This window comes from Erithacus rubecula (assembly GCF_903797595.1).
Source record: "Erithacus rubecula genome assembly, chromosome: 10".
NCBI lineage: Eukaryota > Metazoa > Chordata > Aves > Passeriformes > Muscicapidae > Erithacus > Erithacus rubecula.
This window is the reverse complement of record NC_136662.1, coordinates 20355817-20382745: the sequence shown is the minus strand read 5'-3', so window position 1 is coordinate 20382745 and position 26929 is coordinate 20355817. Positions and strand designations below refer to the sequence as shown.

At 41.9% G+C, this 26929-nt stretch overlaps 1 protein-coding gene across 1 annotated transcript in view; it reads left to right on the top strand.

Annotated features, from left to right (window-relative positions):
- LOC306805847 (cytosolic carboxypeptidase 6-like) overlaps positions 1-26929 on the top strand; it is a gene marked incomplete at its 3' end in the record, with an annotated part of 269622 nt that overhangs the window by 102942 nt on the left and 139751 nt on the right. The window contains exon 4 of the mRNA XM_079314059.1: positions 26782-26893. Coding sequence (XP_079170185.1) covers positions 26782-26893 — 112 coding nt within the window. The remainder of the gene's footprint in view (positions 1-26781; positions 26894-26929) is intronic.

Sequence of the window (26929 nt, the reverse complement as noted above, 5' to 3'; positions counted from 1 at the left end):
AAAAGATGGGGACAGGCTTTTTTAGCAACAAAACTGGTAATGGTTTTAAAATAAAGAAAAATAGATTCAGACTAGATATAACGAAAAAAAATTTAGAATGAGGGTGGTGAAACACAGGCACGGGTTGCCTGAAGAGGTGGTAAAAGCCTTGTTCCTGAAAACTTTCAAGGCCAGGTTGAATGGAGCTCTGAGCAACCTGCTCTAGTTAAAGATCTCCCTGCTCTTTGCAGGTCACTTGGACTAGTTGGCCTTTAAAGGTCCCTTTCAACCTGAACTTTTCTGTGGTTCTGTGACTCTCAGAGAGCTGAGGCCCCTCGCAGCTGGTGCATGGAGCAGAACCAGGCTGCTTCTGTATTTTAGCTTTACAGGTTGCACTCCAGTGCTTGTTTGTGCCAGCAGGGATTGTCTTTGCAACAATTAAGTGAAAAATGGAAACTGCAAGTAGAGAGGGGGAATTTTTTTCCTTAAGTCTAGAGATGACCAATTAGAGGTGAAATTCTGCATTCATGAGAGCACCTACTGTTCCTTCTGGGTGAACAGCCTTAAGAGGAAGAGTGAGGAAGGTGTTTTGTCTGTTTTCTGTGAACACAAGAAGGCCTGGCTTGTGAGTAGTGTGTGTCCCAGTTTTCCACCCTAAGCAGCATCTCAGAATCTTTTTCAATCTTTTCATTTCCACTCTGCCATTTCAGCAACATCTGTTCATCTACACTGATTCACCAGCTGCCAGGGCAGGCGGTAGAGGGATTAACTTTTCCTGAAGACCTTTCTGGACAGACATCCTGGAATTTTTTGAAATTGTACCCATTTACATGAGATTACCAGAAACTACTGATCACTCCCATGATCTCTGCCAGAGCCTCTTTCCTTGTAGTCATGATTATGTATAATATAATAATATAATTATAATTCTATACAAAGGAGGGGTTCAATACTCTAAAATCAGAAAGAATTTGTCAACTGGCAATGGAAAAGTCCAGTCTTCCTATTCCAACTGCTTCTGTGTGGGTGGGGAGAGGGAAATACCATCCAAGTTATTAGGAAAACAATAGCAGCCTAAGGGAATGTTTGTTTAGGTTCCACTTTTGTTGTTTTCTTTTCCTGTGTGACAGCTGTTCTTTTATTTTTTTATTTTTAAAATTGCAGCAGTTAAAATGATGGCAGCTTGCTGTTTAATTTATAATATTGGTCCTAAGGGCAGTGTCGTGTAACGTCAAAACAATCCTGAGACAAAGCTAAATAATAAGCATTTGTTATCAAAACCAACATTGTATTACTAAAACAAGCTTAAAGAATTGGAGAATGTGCATCACTTGTGAGGAGTGCAAAGGCAGACACCTGCCCAAAGCTCCCACTTGTGTGTCTTGGTCAGCACATTAACTCTCTGCAATCTCCTTGTGGTTTGGAAGTGAAGTACCTCTAAGTGGTTCAGAGTTGAGATATTTCATTTTCTGCTTGAAGAAGAAACCATTTTTCTTGGCTTAATTCTCACAGGGGAAGTGTCCCAAAAGAAACATGTTTAAATATTGAGTTTAAGGAGCTTGCAAGGTGTCAAACTCTTGAAAATTAGTCCTGGTGCTCATTTGAAAATTTAGGTTGTGGTTGTAAAGGAAATTTTATTTAGCTACTAGTACACAACCCTTTTCTGCTGAAGCACAGAGAGATGGGAGACTGCTGTTCCACAGCTGCTTTAAGCTCAAGAAAATGTGTTCTGGGTACCCAGAGGGGCAGTTCAGCTCTGTTTTCCCTCCTGGCTGTGCATCCCTGCCATCTCCTTTTTGCTGGGACTGGTGCTTGTGTGGCAGTGCTGTGAGCTAGAAAAATACTGATCCCACAGAAAACCAACCTGACAAAACAGTTCTCACTTGCCTCCCAGTGCAGCCAGAAAATTGGGACCCAGACAGAAGAGAGGAATGAGCAGAGAGGGATCCTTTTGTCATGGCAGCTTGAATGGGATGGACATAAAGCAGTTCTGAATCCAGAGCATAAATTATAGGTGGCTGCTGTGCAGTGATTCTGGAGGTCTTGGAAATGAAAGACAGTGGCAGCCAGTGAGTTCTTGGATGGGTTTCTATGTGTTCAAAAGCAACCATGCTGATATCATCTCTTTCTTAGGATTATTATTTCCAAACAGCAAGCAAACAATTTTTGTTCTATTTGGTAATAAATTGGGTGACTTGGCATTCTCATTTAAGAAAACAGGGGCTTTTTGGTGTCAGAAGCTGGAAATGAACTTTCTCCATGCAACTGTTATACCCCATCATGTACCCATGGTAAAAACTGTCCCCAAAACCCTTTTCTCTCTGCTCCCTATAAATGCAGAAGTCATCATGGCTGTGCTGACATGGCAGAGGGAGCAATTAATCTCACAGCAGATCACTTCTCTGCTGCCCCTGGGGCCAGGCAGAGGGGGGATGTCAGGGCAGGCTGGCAGGAGGGAGATGTGACAGCTGATGGACTGAAAGATGTGAAAGCTGGTGGCTCTGCCTGGTTGGTGCCTGGGAGCTGGAGGAAGAGCTCTGTGCCATGCAGGAGTTGGGATCACAAAGGGGATGTGGATTTCTGGCCATGCAGTGTCCAGCCACTAAAGCATTGTCTGCATCTGTGAGGGGGACAGGGATTGTTCCTCCTTGTCCCCTCACAGGCTGGGAGGGATGGACATTGCTGGACATGGTGACACAATGTGCAGCTCCTCAGGGGAGAGCAGAGCTGATCTTGGGCTGCACACACCATAAACCTCTGCCTCCTGTGCTGCCTGTGCCTGGAATGCTAATGCTGCCTCTGCCTCTCCTTACTGCCACAGCCTCAGAGCTGGCTGCTGGAGAGATTAGACAATGATAGTGGATGGAAAGGGGAATTTTGTCTGTTTAACCAAAATGTTAGTTTGCAGAGAACAGCTGGATTTCTAACACCACTGGAATGCTGCTGTGGGTGGGTGGGGGTGGGTTTAGCTGCCCCCTCCCTTTATCACTGCCATTCAGACATCCAAATGCTGGAAAACGACTGGAGCTTCCCAACACCCAATGCAGCATTTATCCTGGGACTCTGCCAGCTCTGCTGGAGCTTGGCAAAGCCTGACCCCTCTAGGGTGCCTCTATATCATGGCCAAGGAAAGAAAAGGATGCAGGGGTCTTGCCTTTCATTCTCCAAGTAACAGCTGAGTAAAAGAACATGTTTTTCTTGTGTACAAGACCAATCCCTACTCATAGAGCCGGCTGAGCTGTGACTTGATTCTCTGCAAAGCTGTGAGTGATGTGCATCATGGAAGGGCTTGCAGCAAGGTTGTATTTTTGGGACTACCAAGAACTGAAAGAAGGATGTCACAGAAGTAGCCAAAGCCTCCCTGTGCATTTTGTTTCATTAATACCAAATCTTGTGCATTAGTATGAATAGGACTAGGTCAGGAAGGGAGCCTGAACGTTGAGATGGTCAATAATGCATTGACACTGCCATGCTGACCAGAAGGCACAATCCTGTCCTGCTAGGTGCTATACAAGTATATCATAAATGATCCTCCCTTTCCCAAAGTGCTTTCAGAGCTAAAAGAGTATGGCACAGTGGGGGAGGGGGGCAAGGCAATCAAGCAAGCTGTTATAGCAGGGAAAGAGAGAGCACTAAATAGAATAGGATGAATAGTGGTAGGTTTTTTCCTCTTTTACTTTCCTTTTCCCCCTTCTGGTTGTTGGAAGGGAACACAATAGCAAACTGTACAATCAGGCTGAATAACCTTCATATATCAACTGAGAGTAGGACTACTCTAAATTTGGTGAACCCAGGGAAGGAGCTTTTAGTGACAAAATACATTTGAAAAGGATGGTAGACCCAAAAGGTGTGTTTCTTCAGAACAGATTACTTTTAGAGGTTCTCCTCTTCTTTACTCCTTGGGCAAAACTGTGGAGCTCTACTCAGCTCCCAGTCCAATCATCAAGTACATTCTAGCACCAGGATTGCTGTTACTCTGCTGCAGCTGAGCAGTATAATGGTTCTACCCATTGTTTTACATCTGGATTAAATTGTCCTTTTGTGCATCTGGAGATAGGTTTGTTCAGTAGGTTTCGAAAATCCACAGATTTTCAAGGCCCAGTCAGTCTTTTGGCAGTGCTTACTAGTGAGGAAGCTGCACAGTGAGAATATATATCCCATGCAAGCACTCCCAGCAAGTTTTGTACCCCAGCAGTTGTCCTTGGATCTTCTGCCTGCTCCTCCAAGTCTGAAAAGAATCAATTAACAAACTGCCTGTCAGCCTCCTCTGCTTTCTGCTGTGCCTCTGCTAATCTTCTGCTCATTTTCAGCTGGGAAAAATCTTTGTTTTTAATTCTTCCAGTAGGATTTACTTTTGTTCTTGATGTGCAGGGAGGGCTGATGCAGGCATGGGTTTGCTCTTGACATCTCCATCTTGCTGATGCTGTGCTGCCTCGTGTAGAGAGTGACAGGCAGGAGATAAGCTGTTATCAGTGTGGGTGCCAGGCAAGGGCAGACAGCTCCTTCTCCTTACATTGGTCACCTTTTCAATTACAGACCTCAGCTGCTAAGGTTTTGTCATTCTCATTCTAGTTTCTGTTAATGAAATGCATTTAACTGCCAGCTCTTGTTAAAAGTAACAACACAGCTGAGAATTCATAAATTCCCATGGAAGTCAAATGACTGCTACCTTAGAAGAACTGAGTCAAGAACTGAGTTTTGTTTTCTTTTGGTTTTTTTTTTAATCTTGAAGCTGGTGGAGGAGACACCCATAGCTTGCTTCATCATACAAGCAAAATATTTTGAACAATGGATCTACCTCAGACTTTTATTTTTGATTCCCATGGGAAAAGGAACTCTGTTTCTTACACTCCTGGGGGCGTGAGTCCATTTCATCACTCAGTTTTCCTCTGTGCTTCTTGGATCTATCTCAAATAATAACTTACTACCCAGAATGTTCAGAAATTCAGTTTTCCAAAAGCCAGTTAGACAAGTACATTGATGTGTAAACAGTTGTGTTCAGCACAACAGTTTGACCTGTTCTAAACACCAGCAAGAAGAATTTAGAAAAGAAAATGGCAAGGCAGTCCTGGAGCTTTGTTTAGTTTAGCAGAGAGCAGGCAAGGGAATGAATGATCTGGGGCCAGTGTGGGGACTCACTGCTCTGTGATCTGAGTATCTACATAAGGAACATAAACATGGAGTAACAGGAAGGGTACTTCTCACTATGGTAGGGGAAGGCATGACAGAGCTGAATGTCTTGACACAGCTTCCCACGAAAAAAATATTACAGACTTTAAGGGTTATGGTGTGTTTTCCCTGATGGACTATTTTTGTTTGAAATAAAAATATTTTCTTAAAATATCTGTTTGGGGTTTTGTTGGTTTTCTTGTGTTTTTTTTTTTTTTTGTTTTGTTTTTGTTTTTGTTTTTAATTGGTTTCAGGTTTTTTGGTGGGATAGTTCATTATTTTTGTGAATGAGAATGGCTTCAGAAAAAGGTCTTTGTGTGTGAATGGTAGATCAGCAAAGATGATCACAGTAACCTCTTTCAGAATTGAAAATGTATGGTTTTCAAACTATTGTGTAGTGCTCATAGTTTTCTTTTGCAATAAGCCCATACACCAAATGATTTCTTAGAGTTGAAGGATTGTTTAACTGGAAAAATTGGACATAGTGCATATAAACTAAGTCATTCCATCTAATTGAAGCATTCTATGAGTTCTGGAGAGAATTTCTTCCTTTCAAATGACAAATTCCATTAGAATCAATGGAAGCTAGAGGCTTTTTCTTTCAACTGTGCAATGCAGAGGGGGTTTGTGGTTTGGTATCATGTAAGCTTAATAGGGTAAGGAAGGAACATCACAAAATAAAATGTTGTACTTCCTCAGAAAATCCATTTAACTTTGCTGATACCTCTCTGAACACTTCTTGCCTTAAGCAGAAGCTGTTGGGCTGAAGCTGTGTAAGCCCTATAGTTGTTCCAGGTCTGCAGAACCAGAAGAAAAGTCAGCTTTGACCATTTGACCATTGCTGGCATGAGCAGAAATAGTTTGTACCTGCCTGTTCCTTGATGACAAGTTCATTATAGACATGGTGCTTTATTTAAGGTCAAACCTGAAAAATAGATTGATTTACTGTCATTATAATGATGCAATCTCCAACCTGTAAAATAAAAGGCTGATACATGGAATCTGGAATGATTATTTAAGTTGGATACAGGCCATGAGCACTGTCATGAACAAAGAAAAGAATGTGGCCACATCCTTAATGATGGGTCTATCAGATAGTTCACATCTTTTTTCCCTAGTCTTGAAAACAAAAAAGTATTGTCCTGTATCTGAGGGCATAAATTGTATTAAACTCTGAGCTCTTAAATGGTCTCAATGTGAGTGACCAGTGATGAAGGTGAAAGTTAGTACTGAGTTCTGTCAAGAACAGAATATTTTGCTTTTGGTCATCTTAACTAAAGCCACCACCTAAATTTCTCTCTATATATATGTTTATCATACTGTATAGCTGAAGAAGTTACCTTGCAAATTGACAAAATACAGTAAAAATGCCAAGTGGTCATTTACATAGTTGGAATTACTTTTCTATAACTGGTTGTTAGTAAGAGTTTTGCTCATGTCTCTTAAATCAGTAATGTCAGAGCACTTCAGGGGGGATGGAGTCTGGCCATGGTTCTGTGCTCTTCCCAAGCTCCTGTGCCTTTCTCATTCTATCCTGCTGGAGCTGGATGTGGCTCCTGTTCCAGCCCTGAGGAAAGCCTTAGGTCTGCCCTGGGTTTGGGGCCTTGTGGCTTTCATTAGCAATTTGTGGTGCTCAGGTGCTGAAGTTTAGGTTGCTGAGGCTTAGACATGTCAAAGGTTTCTGGAGTCCAGGTGAAGAGTGTTTAGGAGCTTTTATTACAGGTCTTTTACAGCACCTCTCAAATCAGAGGGTGAAATAGTCTTGAAAGGTTTGGGTTAGGACTTTAGAGTGGGGGACCTCACTGGCGCCATGGAAAGGCTCTGCAGTTATTTGTGTGGTCATGAAATAGAGGGGCAAGTGGATTTTTAGGTGGATGATGTTTCCTCTTCTGATTGCAGTCTTACAGCTAGTTTCCAGTCACCACTTATATTGGTGGCCTGTTTGGCATTTCTCATTTCCCACAGCCCCTGTCACTGGATTTTGTTCCTTTGCATGAGTGAGCCTGAGAGGATGAGTGGGTGTAAACCAGCTGCAAGTAAAATTTCCCAAGGGGTTGCCTGCAGGCATAAATGCACCAGTGCAGGGAACAGAGCAGCTGCCTCTGTCCTGTTAGCTGAGGATCTGCTTTGGGCAGGATGGGGCATCTCAGGACATGCAGAATAGAAGGGATGGAATTTCAAGAAGTGTGTTCATCTGCAGGATACAATTATGCCTTGCTGTCCACTCTCTCTCTCTTTTCTTTTTTTCCTTCTATTTTCTCCTGAGACTATTGCAATTCTTCCAAGAACATAATGAAATTCTGTGTTTCTAGAGCTGTTTGTTAAAAAAAAGGCAGAAATATTTGGCATATATAGTTTAAGATGGTTCCCTTTGTTTAAAACTTTGTTTACTAAATTGGACTTTGGTACAGATTATCAATTAAGAGAACCCCAAAATTCAGCTTTCTGCTAAGGTCAGGTTTCTGTATCTAGCTCTGTAATTCTTCTTCAGCACATGGATGTAGTTCTACCTGAGCTTATATTTCTGGAAGCAGTTTTGATGCTGCAGCAAGTAAGATCCAGGGTGTCTCTGCAAGAAATTATTAGATCTGCAAGTAACAAGAGCATAACAGCTGCAAGTTTTAAGGCTGCATGGGAGATTCTTTCTACTTGTCCTAAAAGATCAACAATATGAGTTGGTTTTAGAACTTGCTTTGCCCCGAATTAAAATAAGATAGAAAAAAAATACTTCAGAGGTGGGTTAATTAAATGGGCATTTGCTTGTATAACTACAGTGTGTGGGAGTCACAGTCTTCTAATCTCCTAAAAAACTGAAGAACAGGCCTTTAGCATATAGACCTGAACAGGATGAAGAAAGTGCTGTAATTTGATTTTTTTTATCTCTAAAATACTGAATCCTCTGCCCAGAGATTAGGACTGAAGGTCTGTTTTAGTGCTGTAATACCTAATTGAGTCACGAGCCTTGGTGTAGTCCTGAGAGAGGACTTAGCACAAATTCTCATACTGATTTTGGCATTTCAATTACCTTTCAAGCAATGACACTGGCTTTAATCTGAGTACCTGGACTGCAGCTATTCTGGGGCATATTTTTAAAGGTAACTTGTGCCTAATTCCCCTTTATACCAGCAACTTTTCATGGGACAGGATCTGCTAACAAGAAATTGAGAGTTGGTACCCTGTGACTGGGATACAGGACCTGATGTCTGTCACCCACACACCAAGTGTGAGCTGCAGCAGGAAATGACAGAAGAGTGCCACTAGTGAGAATTTCTGTGGCAATCCGTGACTTTAGAGGAGACAGAGTTCAAGACAGTTTTGGGAATGACTGCGAGGAGCAGAACCATAATGACATTTGATACTGTGGGCATGGGCAGAGCCAGAGTGTAGGAGCTGAAATCTGCTCTGAGTATGGCTGAGGAGGAGAAGAGCTTCTCTCCTTGCTCATTAGTCTGTGTTGGGGTGATTTGTGTGCTAGTTTCTTGTCCCTGGATGATGTGCCACTGCCACTGCTGTGTTTGCCACTATTTGATGTGGAAATACAGAGCGGAGTGAACATTAAATACCTTTTATTTATGTGGCACCCTCCTGATCATTGAGCACTACACTCAGATGCTGAGAGAGCTTGTTTGGGCCACTGGGCTAACCCTGGGCTCTCACCTAGACAATAAACCCTGCTGCACTGGCTCTGCTTTGGGAGGTTTAAATTGGGATGTGAGAGAGATGCAAGGATCTGCCTGAGGTCTGGGAAACATATCTTGCAGAACAAGATAAAGGAGATAACTTTGTTTAATGCAGGAAGCTGACTCCACCATCATGCCCATTTTCAGTCAGGTGATGACAACTTTAGCAGAGGATATGGCAACAATATTTGGCTTTCTAATAGGAAAGTAATTGTTTCAAATAGAGAAACAAGCTGCCAATGCAAACAGCAGACTGTCATCTCATGAGGACTGCAGGTGGAGAACAAACTTCTTCCTCATAGGGCTGACTGTGGAAGTTTGCAGGTATCAGAGGGTCCATTGTTATAAAAAGCTTAGATAAAAAAAGGATCTCACTTTATCATAGTATCACAGTATATTCTGAAGTATCAGTGTATTCTGAGGTTCATCACAATTTTCTGGGCCCCTTGAAGTCTAGTTTTCTGGTCCAGTTCTGCATAACTGTCTAAAAATCTCCTCCAGAAGTGTGTTTTACTCCCCAAAAAGTAAATGTATTTTGCAGCACTTGGCACTCTTCTTACCAGGACTTCCTTCAGTACAGACCCACTTAAGTAGAAATAGAAAACTTATGGGAAGAATTATACAAAGCTTCAGATGCAATAATTACACTCACTTTTGCCAAAGTACTGTTATAACAAGAAATAAAAATGGAACAACATTTAGTTTATCCTTTTTTAGGATGCTGATAATGTGGCCATATTAAAAAATAACCTTTGGTTTAATGTTCCATATTGCCTTCATTAACTTTTCTTATTTTATAAACCTTTAAATTGAAGGTGGGGCAGGGGAAAAGGAGGACATATTTTGGAGGAAAAAGAGTAAAGGAAAGCTTTCTCCCAAGCATTATGCATTCCTCTACAACATTAAGAATGCTGCTGCCACTCCATATTGTGGCTCCTTGGATTGCATGTAAATCTTTGGTTGAAAAGCTTTTCACACAAAGTTTTTCTTTGGAAGCCTCATTTCATCCAATTAACTTTTCTGTGTCTCTGAAGTTCAGCCAAGATCAGTCAGACAGTGGCTGCTTCTTCCTAGGAAGTGACGTAAGTAACACAAGTCATATAGGGTAACAAAGCTCTTTTTAAAAAATTTAACTGTAAAAGAGGAGGGAAGGATTTGAGAACCCTCAGTTTCCAACATCTTTTGCTATTTGAATGATTTGGGTGCTGTAGGAAGGCACAAGCCACTTGGTTTCATTTTCAGTGGTCTTATGCTGTGTGCATGACCTACACCAAGTCATGTGGGTTTTTTTGAGATTTATTCACTCTGCAGCAGTGCTTTGCATGCTTGCATTTTTAAAAGAGTTGAAAGGATCCTTGTATACAAATTTCTCAGATATAGAGCAGTATCCAATGAGAAACAAAACTGATACAAGAAAAGATGGGTCAGTGAGCCAAAGCTTCTATTGTCTTCCCCAAAGGGTAGATTCCCAAAAGTTAACCTAATTATGGAGGGCACTGAGGCCATGGGGTTAACAGCTGCTCAGGAAGAAGCAGAGAGCTCCTCCAGGAGCTGAGGTTAGACACTGGAAATGGCTCCTCGTGGGAGCACCCAGGGAAATTGCTGTGCATGTGTGTGTGCAGAATTCAGAATGGAGGTTTAGGCACAGCAGCTCCAAGGATGGAAATAGGTCAGCTGGTTTCGTGCTCTCTACGTGTTCCTCCTCTGCTCTGAGCAGCAGCTGGAAGGCAGCCTGGGATTTCATTTAGAAGCCTGAACCAGAAGAAAAGGAAAAAGAGAAAGGAGGAGGTCATTTTGCTTGTTTTGATGCCCGTGTGTCCCATTTTCAATTATCCCTCTCATCCACTCTCACTGGGATACAGTGAGATGCCTACAAATGAGCCATGAGAGAATTTCAAAGGTTTGGATGCTCCATTCGTAAAAACTCAGTGGAAAAAACTATGCACCTCATTGGATTGTAAAACTTGACTTGAAATTGGTTGAGGACAAAATTTCCTTTTTAATATTTTGAAAAGCCTGAAAGATTTTGTGTACCTGATTAGGGAATTATTGCCTTGTTGTCAGATCTTGCCCTGTGGATTCTAGACTTTGCTTAGTAGGTATAACACCACCTACACTTTAAATACATTTTTGAATTATGCAAGTTGGATTAGTTTTGTTTAGTCTTAGTCTAAGTTGGTCATCTGCTCTGGACTGGTGGCTTAGAGCTGCCTGTGGTCAGTGGGGCATTCCTAGAAAGTGATTTGTATGATCCACAGTAAGTGGGCTAAGCTGCCATTTGAACAGATTTCTGTAACCCTGTTAACTTGGGGCTGGGGTTAGAGTGAGATTCATCCTGCCTCTCTTAAGCTGTTTAGCAAGAGCTGGGAGATCAGCTCTCCAGCTGCTGTAAATTTACTGATATCCACACAAACAACTGTCAACACTTGTACCAATTGACACTGACTGTGGATCAGGACCTCTGGATTTTTAATTTTTTAAAATTTATTCTTCTAAGAAAGCACAATCATACCAGATGGAGACACCTAGGATCTAATTATGGCTCAGTATTCATACATGAATAGTCAGCCTGATTAGCAATGAAGTGTTTAAGAACATGGGAACTGCTACAGAGGACTAAACCAACATTCTTATATTGATTATTGATCTGTTGCTCTTTTCTGTGTTTCTCCTTGCCCCTTGTGACATGAATCCAACTCTTCTGCTGTCATTTGTGTCTACAAGTGGCATGCAGTGTCTGCAGAGCATTTTGGCCAGGGCTGTCTATGTAGATGTTTATGTACATATGTCTGTGTAGAACTCCTTTTGATCTCTTAGGTTCAAAAGTTTCTCAACTTTTTGTCATCCCTTCAAACATGAGATCAGGCAGCATGGCACAGTGGAGAAAGAAGCAAACAGGGCTAAACAGGTTTTTGTGATGTCAGATTTTGTCTCAAAGGTGGATGATCCTCCTTTGCTGAGCACAGCAATGGCTGCAGACAAGGTTTAGTGCCAATGCAGAGGAGATCTGTGTTGGCAAATTAAAGTCCAGACTTATAATTCAGGGATTAGAGAATAGTCAGAAGAACTATGATCACAAATTTGGGGAGAGATTTTTTTTGTTTGAGAATTGTCCCATTATTGTTCTGATCCCCTCAGATAAGCCACCTTTCAGTTTTCAGTGATATGCTTGTGTATTACTCACTACTGGAAAGCAGTTTCAAATTTTTCTGAAGGACAAAAAAGTTGGCAATTGGTCTTTTTTCCACTTTACATCTCTGAACCTCCCTCTGATATTCATCTTGTCAAAACTGTCAGGAGAAGTAAAAAGCAAACAGACTTTTAGCCCAGGTAATGTATTTGTAAGTTTTTCAGTTCAGCTTAGATGTGGCATTCTGTGGACTGGGGAGGTGTCTGTTGTGCTTTGGGCAAGCAGGACTCTCTGGGTTTTCTTATTTATCTCCCCACACAGACCAGTTAAGCACTTCTGCTACACTGGAGAGAGTAGCAACACCAATTTGTTTTCCTTAGCTTGGCTAAACTTGCCTGTCCCAGCCTAGGACAAGTTGTTTTTTCATATCTGAAGATAATTTTGCTAACCTGGCAATCTGTGTCTGCTTGGTGAGTGACATTTACTCTGCTCCATAATTACCTGTGAGAGAACAGGGGTAAATTTGGAATTGGGTTCTTTTCCAATAAATAAGACTTATTAAGATATCTGAAACCCTTATACCAATATCTTGGAATTTAAGCATTCAAATTTATTTCTTGTGAGGAGACATGGGGTTTGCACACACACGTTATGGCTAAAGGTCTGCCTGGAGTGGCCTTGCTCAGAACAATGCTTCCTTCCCTGGCTGTAACCCACCAAGGATGCATGCAGTCAAAATTAACCAAATATTTTGCTGTGTATTCCAGGGAGGGAGGTTTTGTTTACTTTTTGTGGAATCCTGATTTCTATTTATGACTCTGTCAGACAAGTGCAGAATGATCTTGGCTGATTCACTCAATCCCCCTCTGCTCCTTGGTCTTAGCTGCAAAGTGAAACTAATTCTGTGCACCTGCCTCGCTGAACCATTGGAGGACATTCCATTAATGCCTGTGAAATGCTCCAAGAAACTCCCTGAAAAGCAAACCAGAGATGTCTGAATTTTAGGGGATTTGATTCAGCTCTTGAGGTACAAAATCTCTGTTCTGGGAAGAAAACTGAGTAGAATTGCAATGTGTGAATGTGAAATCTCCCTCCCCAGTCGCAGGTTGTGTGGATTTGTTCTCAGTTTGACCTCTATTAACGCTGGATACCTAGAAATAGCCCAAATATCCCTGTCACAGCATGAAACAGGCTGTCTGTTTGATCAGGTATTGCATCCTTGGGCCTGAGGGGAGCATAACACATCAGTACATCTGTTAACTGCAGTGTGCATCTCTACAAGGGTGGGGAAACGGGAGCCCAAGCTGCTGGACATGGTTACAATGGCCAGGACAGTGGGGAGGGCACTCATTTATGCTTTCTACCTGGCTGGGATTTACACTCTTAATTCCTCTAAAAGTAATTTTGACTTTTTTTAGATACATTTAATCTATTTATTTTTTTTCTTTCCCTCTCCTTTCCTACAGACAAATGTTTCTTCAGGGTTTGGGGTTTTTTGTGCTGTTTGTTAGAACATGTTCTTTTTGCCTCTGGCACTAGCATATGGGTTTTCTATTTGTGTGACAAACAAGATAGCAGTTTACTCAGGAATTCTTCTTCCACCTGTTGCTCGAGATCCCCAGCTTTAAATCTCACTCTTTAGTTGGAAATGTTTTCAGGCATCCACTGTGACACTTGATGATGTTACAAGAAATGTAAGAATTCAACCTGTGAGCTGCATAATTTCAAGTGGCTGTCCAGATAGCAGATCTTTCTTTTCTGTGGATTTTCCTATCACCTTGCATTGTACTAAACAATAATGCTAATCCATTCAATCACCTTGAATATTTTGCTAATCTGCACTTATCCTGTGAAACTATCTTCAGTAGTTAGATAGGAAACGCAAGCTGAGACCAGGCAGATACAAAGTGATTGTGATGTTCTTTTTCTTTTGAAGGAAGCATTTGATGCCATCTCTCTTAAATGCACATGCTTTCTGATTTGATCTCATGTTATTGATAATCACAGGCTATTTTTGTGCCCTGCTTTTGTTTAGGACCCATCACAAATCAATCTCATGAATCTTGCTCCCTGTCCTGTGGCACTGGCATTAGCACATTTCCCTGCTCTGTGGCAATGACATTTGCATGTTATTCTTGTATTTAATCTGTTCTGTTGGATATTTTGCTCTGAATGTTTTGTGGTGTTTTAACCTGTGGGGTTTATAGGGTTTTATGGGGTTATTTATCTCAGTTCATGTATCTTTCATTCCATCATAAGCATATGTTTAGGAAGAAGGTGCAATAAATGGAAGAAGGCAACTGTGTCCTTCATTTGAATAAAACATAGGTTTGTATCAGAAGTTAATAAGAAATTATATAGGGACATGGCCTAATTTTTGAAAGGAGGTTTTGGAAAAAAAATTGTGCTATTTTCCTCCATCTGGATTTTCATCTGCCTTCTCATCATTTCTAATCCTTTTGCCAAAGCTGCTTTCTCAACTTTAAAATCTTTCTGGAATTAAGTGGCTTCTGGATCTTGACAATGCAACATTTTGATGCATGTGTTTGTCACATCCTGATTAGATTGGTATAACTCCTGCTCTCCCAGGTCCCTCTCAAAACTCAATTCATAAACCAGAGTTTCATACAAGATGCTTCCACTAGGGTGATGAAACAGAGAAATTCAATCATACCACGCATAGGTTATCCATTTTCCAGGGGCTGATGGGAGAGATTGGATTTTCAGAGCTCTTCTGGGCTGTTTTGTTTTGTTTTCTTTCGTTTTCTTTACTTCTGTTCTTGTCTTCAAGGCTTCGATAAATTCTCTTTTAAAGTGGAGAAAGTAATTTCCATCTCTTCTTTTCCTGGCCATGAAACTACTCTTTCCATGGTCTTTGACTGCAGGTGAACCATTTAAATTTTGTCATCCCTGATTTTGTTTACCTCCACATTCTTTTTCAAGCCCATGCATGGACAGAGTGACCCATTTTTGGTTTATTTTATTAGTTCTGCCTTGTAAGTTTTGGAGAGAGATACCACAACTTTCTTGGCAGGTGTTTAGGTCAAGCCAGTGCAGGGGAATCATTTGATTCTGAAGGTAGGGAATTACTCTTTTCCCTACATGCTTCCAATAATCACATTTTGTGAGCCTTACAAACACAGGGTCTTGCATTTTTCTGTCAGAAGGCAGCAAGAAGCAATTTCTGAACAACTCAAAGGTGGGAGGACTGGCTACCAAAATCAAAGAATAAATGTGTGCACAGGGCAAGCCACAGCACTGAGATCTTAGTCCCACCTTGAACAAACCAGGCAACAGTTCTGCTGAAGTTTCCTTTGTTGTCTGCCAAATACTGAAGAGTTTCAGGGTGGATGTGACTGGAGGGATTGATTTCTGAGCCCTGTCAGGAGGATGACACTGTGCAAGTACTAAAACAGCCAGAACCTGTACAGTTAATCATTGTTTCATGATATTTGTATAGTGTGGGGTACAACAAGCTAATGGATAGACCAGATGGGAAGATGATTTCCTCTGTCCGTTTGCAGCTCAAATGAATGTTTACAAGAACCTGTAAGAGAAGCAAACCATCTCCCTAATCACTTCATATTCATTACAAGATCACTGCACTCCCTGTTGCTAAAAGGTGTAGAAATGGGGCACCATCTCAGAGGAGTGCTTTGAGTTTTAGTCCCATATCAGCTTGGATGCAGGCAGAGGATGAATTTATGAAAAATAAAAGAGGGGAAAATATAAAATTTAAATAGACTTTGCAGGCTCATAAAGAGAATTATCTCAGTGTGAGTTCTTTAGAAGCTATTTCTGCATCTTTCTCTAGAAAGTTATTAGACTGTTCTTATTTTTTCAAAATCTGTTCACCCATTCTAAATTTTGACAGAGATTCTTAAAGCTCATTTTTGTTAAGAAGAAAACAACATTTGACAGAGCTGGCTTATTTTTTGACAATCTGGGGGGGTGGCAGTGGATGAAGAGAATTGTTTTTGCAAAGTTTCTTCTTTCTTTCAAACTTTCCCAAGGCTTTAAACAGTTTCTGAAATGTTCTCTTCGCTCCAGGCTCCCTCGTTCTCAGTCTCCCTGTGTGTCTTGTGACACTGTCAGTATCCCCCTCCCACCCCTGTATTTTGAGGATGAATTGCTTCATGTTTGTTTATGCTAAGCCATGAAAGCTTGAAATTGGAATTTGTTTGCTCCTCTGCTTCCCATTCATATATGGTCTCATTCATTGTACATTTTTGCTATAGGATTTTATCTCAAGGGTGCTGAACTGTGTGAGGCTGCAAATATGCAGAAAGAAAAATAAGGAATTCTGTGAGCCTGTGAAGTCACCTGTCCCACAGTGGGGTTCTCTGGTGTCTGCCGAGGTATGAGCAGCAAGTGAAACTTTCCATGAGCCTGAGACTTGCACAGAATTATAAAGAAAAGTGTTTAATGTAGCCCTCTGGAGGTCTGCAGTCCATCCTCAGAGCAGGGCTAATTTCAGTGCTGTGTTGGTTACTTCAGGGCTTTTACAGGCAAAATTTGAAAATCTCCATAGATAAAAAGTCATAATGTGGGAGTTTTCTGTTGCCTAATAAATTTGACTTCATTATTTTTTCGTCCCCATTATTTTTTTTTTCATCTTTTCAATGGAAGTTGAAAGCTGTGGGTGTTCCATTCCTGAAAGGGCTCAAGGCCAGGCTGGATGGAGCCTTGAGCAGTCTGGTCTGGTGAAAGGTGTCCCTGCCCCTGGCAGGGGGTTGGAACTAAATGATCTTTAAGGTCTCTTCCAACCCAAATCACTCCATGATCAGCTTCCACCTGAACTCTTTCCTGGTCTTTCTGTATAACAATTACCAGATTATTTCATTTTCCCTGGTGTTTCATCCTCACCTCTTTTCTTCAACTGTTACATGCCTTTAGTAATTGTTGCATTCTTTTATACAACTCAGAAAAGGGTATAACAATAAATTTTTCTGAAAATTTTTATACTCATTTGCACCTATTTTTGAGACATAAAGGAATAAAAAATAGGAGAGGAAAAAAAATGCTCCAAATCCCTGAAGGTTTAAATTTTTCAGGTTTAACATTCTCATCAGAATTCTCAAACTAATCTATCTTTGCACCATTACTCATTGCAATGAGATGTTTCAGTGCTCTGGAACCAAAATGTGTAGTTTCAGCTTGGCTTGGTATCAAATCACATTCTGCTGGTGTGTTGCAGTGATTGATAGAAGCCACACTTTGAGGGCTTTACATTCCCATTCTTCTGCATCCAACAAGCACCCAAATCAGACAGCTGACCCATGTCCCATGGGATGGCACCAAATCCCCCAGGTGTGGCTTTGGTCAGGAAGAGGAGGTGCCATGGAGGGTGGTGGGGAATGTCTCTGGACAAGGAAAAGGACCAGAGACCACCATGCTGTCAAATAGCTCCTCATTCTCTTTGGTGTTTGGGCTGAGGCAATGCCACACAGAGAAGCTCAGGTGGTAAAACTCTGCCCTTTAAATTAACAAGTGATTGGGGAAGGCCTGAGCCTGATTTAACTCCCTTCTAAAGCATCTGGGCTTTTTATTGATTGCAATCACAGACAGAGCAGGACTTTGCAGCTTCTTTGCCATCTTCTGAAATGTTATGTGACAAACAAGACACTGGCATTATTTCTGCTATGAAATGTTTGTTAGTTTATCATAGTAGTGTTTAGGGAAGAATATTTGTAACATTCTCACTTTCTGGTGGATTTTCCAAAAATGAAATAATCTGGAGGTTTTGATGTGAGTTTTTTTGTTTAGGTTTAGATTTTTAGTTGCTGGTTTGGGGTTTTGTTAACTGATTTGGCCACATTGTGCCTTTGCTAAAGCAGAATAGTCACCTGGCAGGTGTTAAAATAATCTAATAGAGTAAGGTTAATCTTCTCACTTTAATTAGACAGCAATATGTAACACACCCAGTGGGCCAGATAACCTTGAAATTTAAAGTGAGAATAAAGACAGATTTGAGAGAAAAATATCTTTAGTTACAGGTGGTAAGGGGTAGAAGAAACAAGAGGGAATGATCACTGATAGAACAGCACAGTCCTACACAATTCCTTTTCTCCACCTAGCCCCTTAGAGAATGTTTCTCAAAAACTGGACTGGGGTACCTTATGTGCTCTTATAGGCATTGCAGGATTGTTTGTTAAGTACAAACTTAAGCAATCTTGCTGGAAATGAACCTCAACAAAATTCAGGGTCTGTCAGAAAACCTTTCTTTGATTCCACAGATCACTTAATCTCCATCTGTAGAACCTAAAATATCCCTGTTGCATATGGGTGAAACCTTACAAAGGGAAAGCTTTGTAAAACCATGGCTCAGGCCTGCTGCTTTGGCTAAGTAGAAAAGGACTATGGAAAAGTGACTTGGCCGAATTAGAGGTAGAAAAACAAGTTATGTAACCTTTGTGTTCTCCCATTGTGGTGTATTGAATTATGTTTGTTATGATTTAAAACTGATAACTGGCTAATGGCTTTAAAATAAATGGGTTTTTGGAATTAAGGGCTCTTCTTTGCACCTGTCTGGGGACCCTGGGTCACAATGAACTCTCACCTCACATATCCCCATCATTGTAGCACCAAAATACTTAATAATCCTCCATGTATTTCCTCTCAAAGCACCATGGGTGATTCTTTTTGGAAGTGTAGAGCTGAGGCATTGCAGTTTTGACCTGGGTTAGACAAGAGGCAATGACAGGGCAGCCTCATGGTGTCACCCTGAGTGAGCCACTGTGCCACTTGTCCCTCTCCTCTATTGTGACAACTTGAGCAGGGCTTTGCATACAACTGTAAAACTCAATTAGTTATGGTAAGGGAGTGTTTGGCTAATGGACATGTCCCTGCCTCTGACTTGTGATGAGATTTACTCCTGCTAGCCAGTGCAACAGGAGTAGGCTGCTTGCAGACCATGGGTATGGGAGTGCAGGGAAAGTAAAAAAAAAAAAAAAAAAAAAAAAAAAAGGGCCTTCCTTCCCACCAACCCAAAATAAATGGGTCCTTATGAATGCAAAAGACATTTTCAAGCTGAACAATTTGTAGATGCAGCAAGACTATGCAGGAGTACAATTAATATTCAGGTTATGTATGGGAGTGAGAAGTACCTAAGTGTGTCAGAGCCTGTTGCAAACATTGCAAAAGGGAGCCAGCAGTGCTGTGGTGCTGGGGAGTTAAACTTTGCTTGTTAGGGTTCAGCCAGCAGTTTGCCAGTCCTGCAAAGTCCTGGCTGCTACCTGTGTGCCAGCACACACCTTCCTGGCAGTTTGGTACCAGGTCAAGCCCTTCCTCCAGGATATCTAAGAGGAAAAAGCCTTTGTGGTGCTGGAGAGGGATGATTCCTGGCTGAGTTCTGGCATGGCCTGTGGAGGATGGGTGTGCAGGATGTCCTGGGTGGACATAATCTGGTACCCTGTAATGTAGCCCAGTAACAATTTAATTTTCTATTCAGGAGAGTGAAGGAAATATCAGGTACAGTGCTCACCCCAACCACCACATATTACAGCAGGTTTTTAGACACAGCTGAATGCAGCAGTATCAGGATATAAAGCCAAGAAAAATGGCTGAATTAAGATATAACTGAAACCTCAGACTCATTCATGATCCAGTAACATCTTACCATTTTCTAGTAATCTCTGACTGCTCTAATTCCACAAAGTTGAATATTTCTAATATTCTGTCCACTTACAGTTCCATTTTTTTCAGCCTTGAATACAGTCAGCTTCAGCTCATATCAGAGTTAGATGCTGGACATGTAACATGCTATGCAAACCCACGTTCTCTTAAAAGAAATCCTGTGCTTGGCCTCTCAGAAGAATGGTTCAAATTAGTGGCTCTCTCTTATGTAAGCCAATTTTTGTCCCAATTGCTCTTTTATGAACAGGGGACAATGTAGTCCCCTCTTGTACCAGTGCTGTTGGGAAAATTAGTCCATCAGTGCTTATAAAGCAGTTGTCTCCTGCAGTGCTGAGCACTTCAGAAAAGCCATGGAGGACTGAATAGCTCTGTCCTTGGAGCAGGCTTTGAGTAGCATGCAGTAAGCAGGAGCCTAGGGTTGCATATGGAACAATAAGGAGAAGCCAAAATATTGAATAGTCCACTCATTAATGAGCAGTGCAGATTCTGTGTACAGAATAAAGAGAGAACCTGTGGAAAAGCACCCTGTGCTCCTGCTGTGTCCCAATAATGACAAGCACAGGGCTGAAGGAAGGCTGTGTGGAGCTGTGCAGCTGTGGCATGTCCAAACTTTGGAGAGTTCAGCATTGAGACATTAAGGTTGGCTCCTTTGACTGCAGTTTTCTGTGTGTAATGGGTCTGGTAGTAAGAGCTGAACCATCTTTTGGGGGTGTTCCTATAATGCTGGTCTACAGGGACCAGGATGTGTCTTTCCTTTTTCCTAAAAGTGAGTACAATTCCAGGTTTGTGTGCCAGGCAGCATAGGAAATGTGTTGTAATATGGAGGAACACCATCCTACAGCAGCTGGAGTATTCCCTAATAATTGTGGGATGTATTGTGTGTCTGTTTGCACAGTCTGAGGAAGGCACAAGTGTGAACAAAAGCACAATTCAACAGCAGCCATGTCTCCAGAAATGCTCTTGTGTGTATCAGCTGTTTTCTGTGAACCACTGGGATGATGAAATACTTATTTCCACCCAACCTGCCCCTCCAGGAATGTAGACAGACAAAAAAACCTACAAATGGTTTAAAAAAGGGTTGCTTATCTGAAGGGAAACGTTTGTTAGGAAGCAGAATTAGGACATTGTGGAGAAGTTTCAAGTTCACAGGGCATGAGGGCCTAGAGGAGTTTGACTTGATGGCAGGGTGGGAGTCCAGTAAATTAAGCACGTGTTAAAATTCTCTTTCTCAGTGGTTTGCAGCTTGGGATCCATGAGCAGGTGGCTTTTGGACAAGGAAAGGAAGTTTATATAATACTGCATTATGGGCTACATATGTGAGAGTTCTGAAGGCCCTGTGCCTACGGTGGGAATATTTTGGGATGCAAAAGTTTGGAAAAAAAAACCCCTGTCTCCTGTGTCAGTAAGTCAGTGATGTGTTTGGTTTTGAAAAGGCCAAACAATGAATCAGGCTCTAAAATGGAAGCAGTGTAGGTGTTGGCAGCAAGTTGTTTCAAACACCTGAGTGCCCAAGATTGGTGTGGCAGTGACTCAGATGCAGCTGGGAGCAGAGCAAACCTTCCTGGGCAGGACAGATGGGACTGGCTCCTGCAGCTTCACTGGGGACACCCACCATGGGGACAGGCTCTTCTTAGGGGAGAGCATCCCAGGGAAAGTGCCACTGGAAACTGGGCTGTGCCCAATGGCAATGGGCACAATGCAGAAAATATCCAGAGTCCTGTGACAGCTGCAGGGCTGAGCTGCATAGGGAGGGGGTCTGACCCTCTGACACCCCAGGCACACTCACAGGGTGGAGTTCTCCTATCTGCAGGATGGGGTTTTATTTCCAGCATGCTGCTTTGTGCTCAGGAATCCTTCTGGCTTTACTGAGGACCTGGGGTGGGTAAGGAGTTCTCTCAATACAAGAATTGAGACATATCCTGGAGATCAGAGCCTGCCCATGTCAGGAGGGGATGTGTCTTCCTTGGTGTGTGTGCCTGTGGCACCTCTTACCAGCCCTGAGAAATGCATGTATTCATCAGAAGGAGAAAATATCCCTTTGTGTTTATTCTTATTTAACATTGTTTACACAGAAAATGGAGAAACACATCTTTAACCGTCATGTACGATTTAAAATTATGTCAGTACACCAGGCAGTGCTCATTCTGCAAACATCTACTCCACCATGTGGTCTCTGAGAGCTAATGCTGCTCTCTGAGTGCAGAGCACACTGCAGTGGTTCTGTTAAATAGCCTTTGTGAAGGTTTCCAGAGCTCTGAATTAAAAATGCAGAAAGCTGGGGAGGAGGAGAGAGTTTTCAGAGCAGGGATTCTCGTAGCTGGAGCTTTAGGATGTCTTGTTACCTAATTGCTTTGGAATATGTGGGCTTGAATGTATCCCTTTAATGAATAATAGGCAAATGCAAAAATCCCAAACCCCAAGCACCCAAACGGTGAAACACGCTCTAATGAAGACCTGACTTGGCTGGCAGGTGTGGAGCTGATTTGTAAAATGCTGTGAATATATCAGTTTTGAAATGATATTTGTGAAAAGCAGCAAGTCTTCTGCGTGTTGCCCTAGTCTTTTCCCTGTGCTGCTGCTGCACCCCTGCTCCAGCTCTGTGCCACTGCCTCGAGAGGTGCAGCAGGACAGACCTGTGCCTGCTCTGCAGTCAGCCTGAGAAGGGGAAACACTGGCTGCCCCCCTTCCCCACTGCCTGGTGGCAGTGCCATTTGTGGGTTGGAACTCTCTGCCTTTGTGTGTGGAGATTATCTGGAGGTTCACCTGGTGCTGATCCAATGAACCAACGCAGCCTCACAAAGCCGAAGGGGAGGGCACACAGTTCTCTTTGTAATAAATCACACGGCGTGAAAAAGGATTTCTTTACCTCCTTTCCTCCATTATTCTCCATATCTCACCTTGTGGAAATGGGTCTGTTAGGAGGAGACTTAGACTCACATGGTAGGAAAAACGAGCAGGGCAGGGAGAACTGAAGGTAAAGGAAGGCAGAGTTCCTGGAGGTTTCTATAATTTGGAGATTCCAGGAAGAAGAGGCACAACCTGAAAGAACAGCAAGAAGCACTGAAAAATAAACCCAGAATCGGCCTTGGTACTAAATCCTTCCTCAGGATTTCAGTAAAGCAGCTGCATAAGAAATCCTGAAAAGCAATGGTGAGTTCAGCCCCAGAGGCAAAGGGGTTCTGTCCGGAGAGCTGCCCAGCAAGCTGGGTGCTGGTCTGAACATCTTTGGTTTTACTGAGTGGAGCTGGTAACCTCTTCAGATCTGGCTGCCTCCCAAGTAGGGAGGGATGAATACTGCAAAATGTTTCAGTTTCCAGTGCAATTTTCAAACTCATTTGCTTTGACTGAATTTGCACTGTGTTTATGTAAATTTATAAACACTGTAATAAATTTATCTACTTACAGAAAACAGAAATTTTAGGAAAAGGCTGGAAAACATTGGTGAAACACAAATTCTAATTCAACAAGAATATTCACAGAACCTGATTTAAATGAACATTCAGTCACAAAGCAGAAACACAGCATGTGGTCTGTATATCTAGCAAACTATAGCAAGCATAATCCAAAATTCAAACAATGGCTATCAGCTTAAATGCTGTAAATTACAGACATGTCATTCTTTGTGGCTGCAGTGACTATGTGACCAAAACCCAGGTTTTTACAGCAGGAATGAAGACCAAAATAAGGTAATAGCTGCAGGTTGCTGCTTTGCTTGTAGCTCACCTCTTCTGACAATGCTTTTTCCTAACCTGGGAGAGTCTGTGCCAGCACATCATTCTCATCACTGTGACCTGCCACCTTCATAGGAGCATTCATGGCCATGGTCATTAGGGCTCATGGAATGGGGTATCCTCCAGTGCCCTTCTTCCCTTACTAATTCTGAAGCTGTTTTTGTCTTCCCTTGCACCTCTTGGAGTCTGTAATGTTTCCTGATTTTTTTGTCTTCTGTGTCCCCCTTCTAAGATCATCCTTAAACAGTCCTTTGCTATAATCTAGGTTTTTGGGGTATTTTTTGTCCCTCTTGTTAATTTTATACTGAACACATTCGTTTACTGACAGCAGAAAATAAATCTAATCTCTACAGGGCTGATCTGGAAGCACTTTCTAAATTAGGGTAACATTTACAGCTGTGTGAGGAGCTGCAATGAAGCAAATGACAACACTTAGACTCTGAGTAAAAGAGCTGGTCTCAAATATTGAAAGATTATGTACTGTTTTAGAACACACTTGTTTCCCACCATAGAGCTGCTGTTCCCAGAGCATATCTGTATTTTTACTGTGCCTAAGCAGTGTTTGAAGCAGCAGGCAACCAGCTAAGCAGTGGAACCAGCAGCAAAGTGTTCCAGAAATTAGCTGGTTTGAGATTGGGAGGATGAGTTGAAAAGATGCAATTTTTAAGTTACCCTGTTGAAGCTCCTGCATTGGAGGCATTAGCCATGAGGGAGATCACATCAGCTGGGAGCAAGGTAATAAAATGAATGCAGGATCTGTAATAGGCACGTGGGAGACTCTTGCTGTATGTTTTGGTTGTGTCCTGATGTACGTGAGCTTTGGGAGACAGTTCTACATGTAACAGAGTCAATAATCAAATCTGAAGTACCAAGGAACACAACTTGATGTTTCCTTAGAGAGGCCACAGGTTTTCAGCAGATGAATAAAGACAGAATGTGGTAGATACAAATTTGACTTTAGGCAAAAAAGAAAAGAAAAAAGACTTGAAAACTGGAAATGGGGAGAAAATATTACTGTTTCCAGACTGGAAAGAAATAGTAATGCCTACATCAGAAAGTTAATTAATTGTTGTTACATTGATAAATATGTGATATACCACATCAAAGACTAGCTAAATGATATTTGGAAATTAATTTGGATTCCTATTAAACAGAGCTCAGAGGAGCTTCCCAAACGAATAACTTGTTTGCTAAGCATTGCTCCCTTCTGTTTATAAAGTCTTTTCAAGTAAAGACAATTATTTTCAACTGTTCTTGTTGCTTTAAATTAACTACGAGATTCATCACTTACCAGACATTCCTGACACATCCTAATACTGCAAATTGCAATGCCAAAAATTAGGTAGTGCTTACATCTTTCCTCTATGGGGATGACTTAGATAAAGTTATCTAAAAAGTCCCAAACCCCAAATATTGACAGTATACTCATTTTCTCTAGTGTTATATAATATTAAAACAAAATGTAAATGTGACACTTTAACTATATTAATATAGCTTCAGATTATGAGCTCTTAAGGAAGTTTTTGTACAGTAAGAATGTTGTTTTCTTGGGAACTGTGCCAAAATACAGTAAAACTTATGACAGTTTCTGCTTTTATTAAATGAAAAACCCATTCCTCTCATTCTGTTCTTCTGCCAGTTTTATCCTGGTGTAATTCCACCTACATCTCTGGAAGTAATTCTGGTTTTAATAAATGTCTATGAGTTCAAAAGAAGATAGGATTTAGTAGAGCTGTGTGCAGAGAGTTTGCATGCAGGCAAAAAGAAGAGAGAGAAATCTGACACAATATGCTGCAGAGTGGGATGGCAGCAACTTTCAGAGTTGTCTGTGGAATTGCAGTTCAAAATGTCCAGGAAAAAAATCCATCTGGTTTCTATCCAAGCAGAGGAGTGGCCACCATGACAAGGAGGTGGCTTCTGCACCCCAGCAAGCTGGGCTGTGTGAGCCCAAGGAGCAAAGCATCTCCTGCTAGCTTAGACACCCAAAAGAAGTTTTACAAAACAATGTCCCATTAACTTTGTATCCTTTGGTTCATAGGAAAATATTTATTCATCAGGTTTTGGAAATTAATTTCATCCTCTGGTTTCATCCCCTCACTTTTTAAAGTATTTCACCACTCTTGGTTTTATTTTCCTTTCTTTTTGCCAATTAAATCTATGTTTTGGGTCTTCAGATTCTTAGAATGTTTTTGTCAAAGGATAGCACTGCTGAAGTGAATCTCTATTGTTTGCATAGGTGTGTTTAAAAGATTAAGGCTGAACAGACATTCTTGTAATAGACATGGGATCAATGAAAGCTCTTCTTTTCTCAAGAAGCTTTAAGGCTTAGCAGCGAGGTTGATTTTTTGTTTGTTTGTTTTAACTACAGAACAAGTTGCATCTCTACCTGGGCTTCTATTATTTGTGTGGTCTTCCACAGAATTCCTGAGCAAGAATTTACCCAACTCATCCCAAGCTTAGCTTGACATGGCAGAGTTCTCTTCCTGCATGTATATATCAGTACCCAGAGATTTGCTAGGTGATCTCTGCAGTAGGCAAAGGACCTGGTTTCCCCCTTCTCCTACTTGTGCTGTACTTACAGCTTTTTAATTTCTGTTCCAAATTTTAAATTTTCAGTTTTAATGCTCACTCTATCAACAGCCTCCTGAGTTCCAGTGGGGCCTCACAAAGAATTTGGATACTACTCAGTGGAGCTGTGAGCAGCAGAATCCAATTCAGGACAGTGTCCTGGGAGGGATCTGAGTCAGGGAAGAAAGGAGAAGCCAAGGTAGCATCCATGCTCTGACTCCTGTAGGATTTGATGGCCAATAAGCATTTTAACTTGGTGATTTGGTTGGCTTACTTTTGTGTAGGCAATTGCAGGAGAGGAAGAGACCAAAACCCCAGCTTAATGGTATAATGACATTCATGTTTAAATCCCTTAAGCACTAACTTACTGGCTGTTGATTGCAATGTTCTGAAGAGGTCCTGTTGATCAAAGCCTGACTGAGCACAAACTTGATGGTGCAGTCTGTGAATCATCCTCATAACTGCAGATCCTTAGCCAGAGCAAAAAGAAGGGAACCTCCAAGGTCTGGCAAGGCTGAACCTGAACCTCCAAGGTCAGGCAAGGCTAAAACTGAGTCTGGGCCTGAACCTCCAAGGTTAGGCAAGGCTGCTCCAGGGCCAGCCTGCCAAGCTGGGAGCAGGCAAAGGACACACAGGTTGTGGAGGGGGAGAAGACTGGATCACCAAAGCTGTTTCAGTGATGTTCTGCTGGCTGTGTTATTTCTAAAAGGTGCCATTGCTGCAGCCTTTCCTCAGGGGAGCGTTTGCTTTGCTTCCCCATGAGAAGAACATTTAACTACTTCAGCTGCACATATATATGTGAATATATATAGCCCTAATCCTGCAGCTGATCCCAGGAGAGGCTGCAGCCCGTCTCAGTGCTCTGTGTCTGTTCTGTGTGTCTGTGCAGGTGCTCGCTGATGGGGTTTGATCTGAACCGGCACTGGGCAAATCCCTCTCCGTGGGCTCACCCCACCCTGCACGGAGTGAAGGAGCTCATCATCGACATGTACAACAACCCGGTGAGTGGGGCAGGAGCTGTGGGCTCCTCCTGCTGC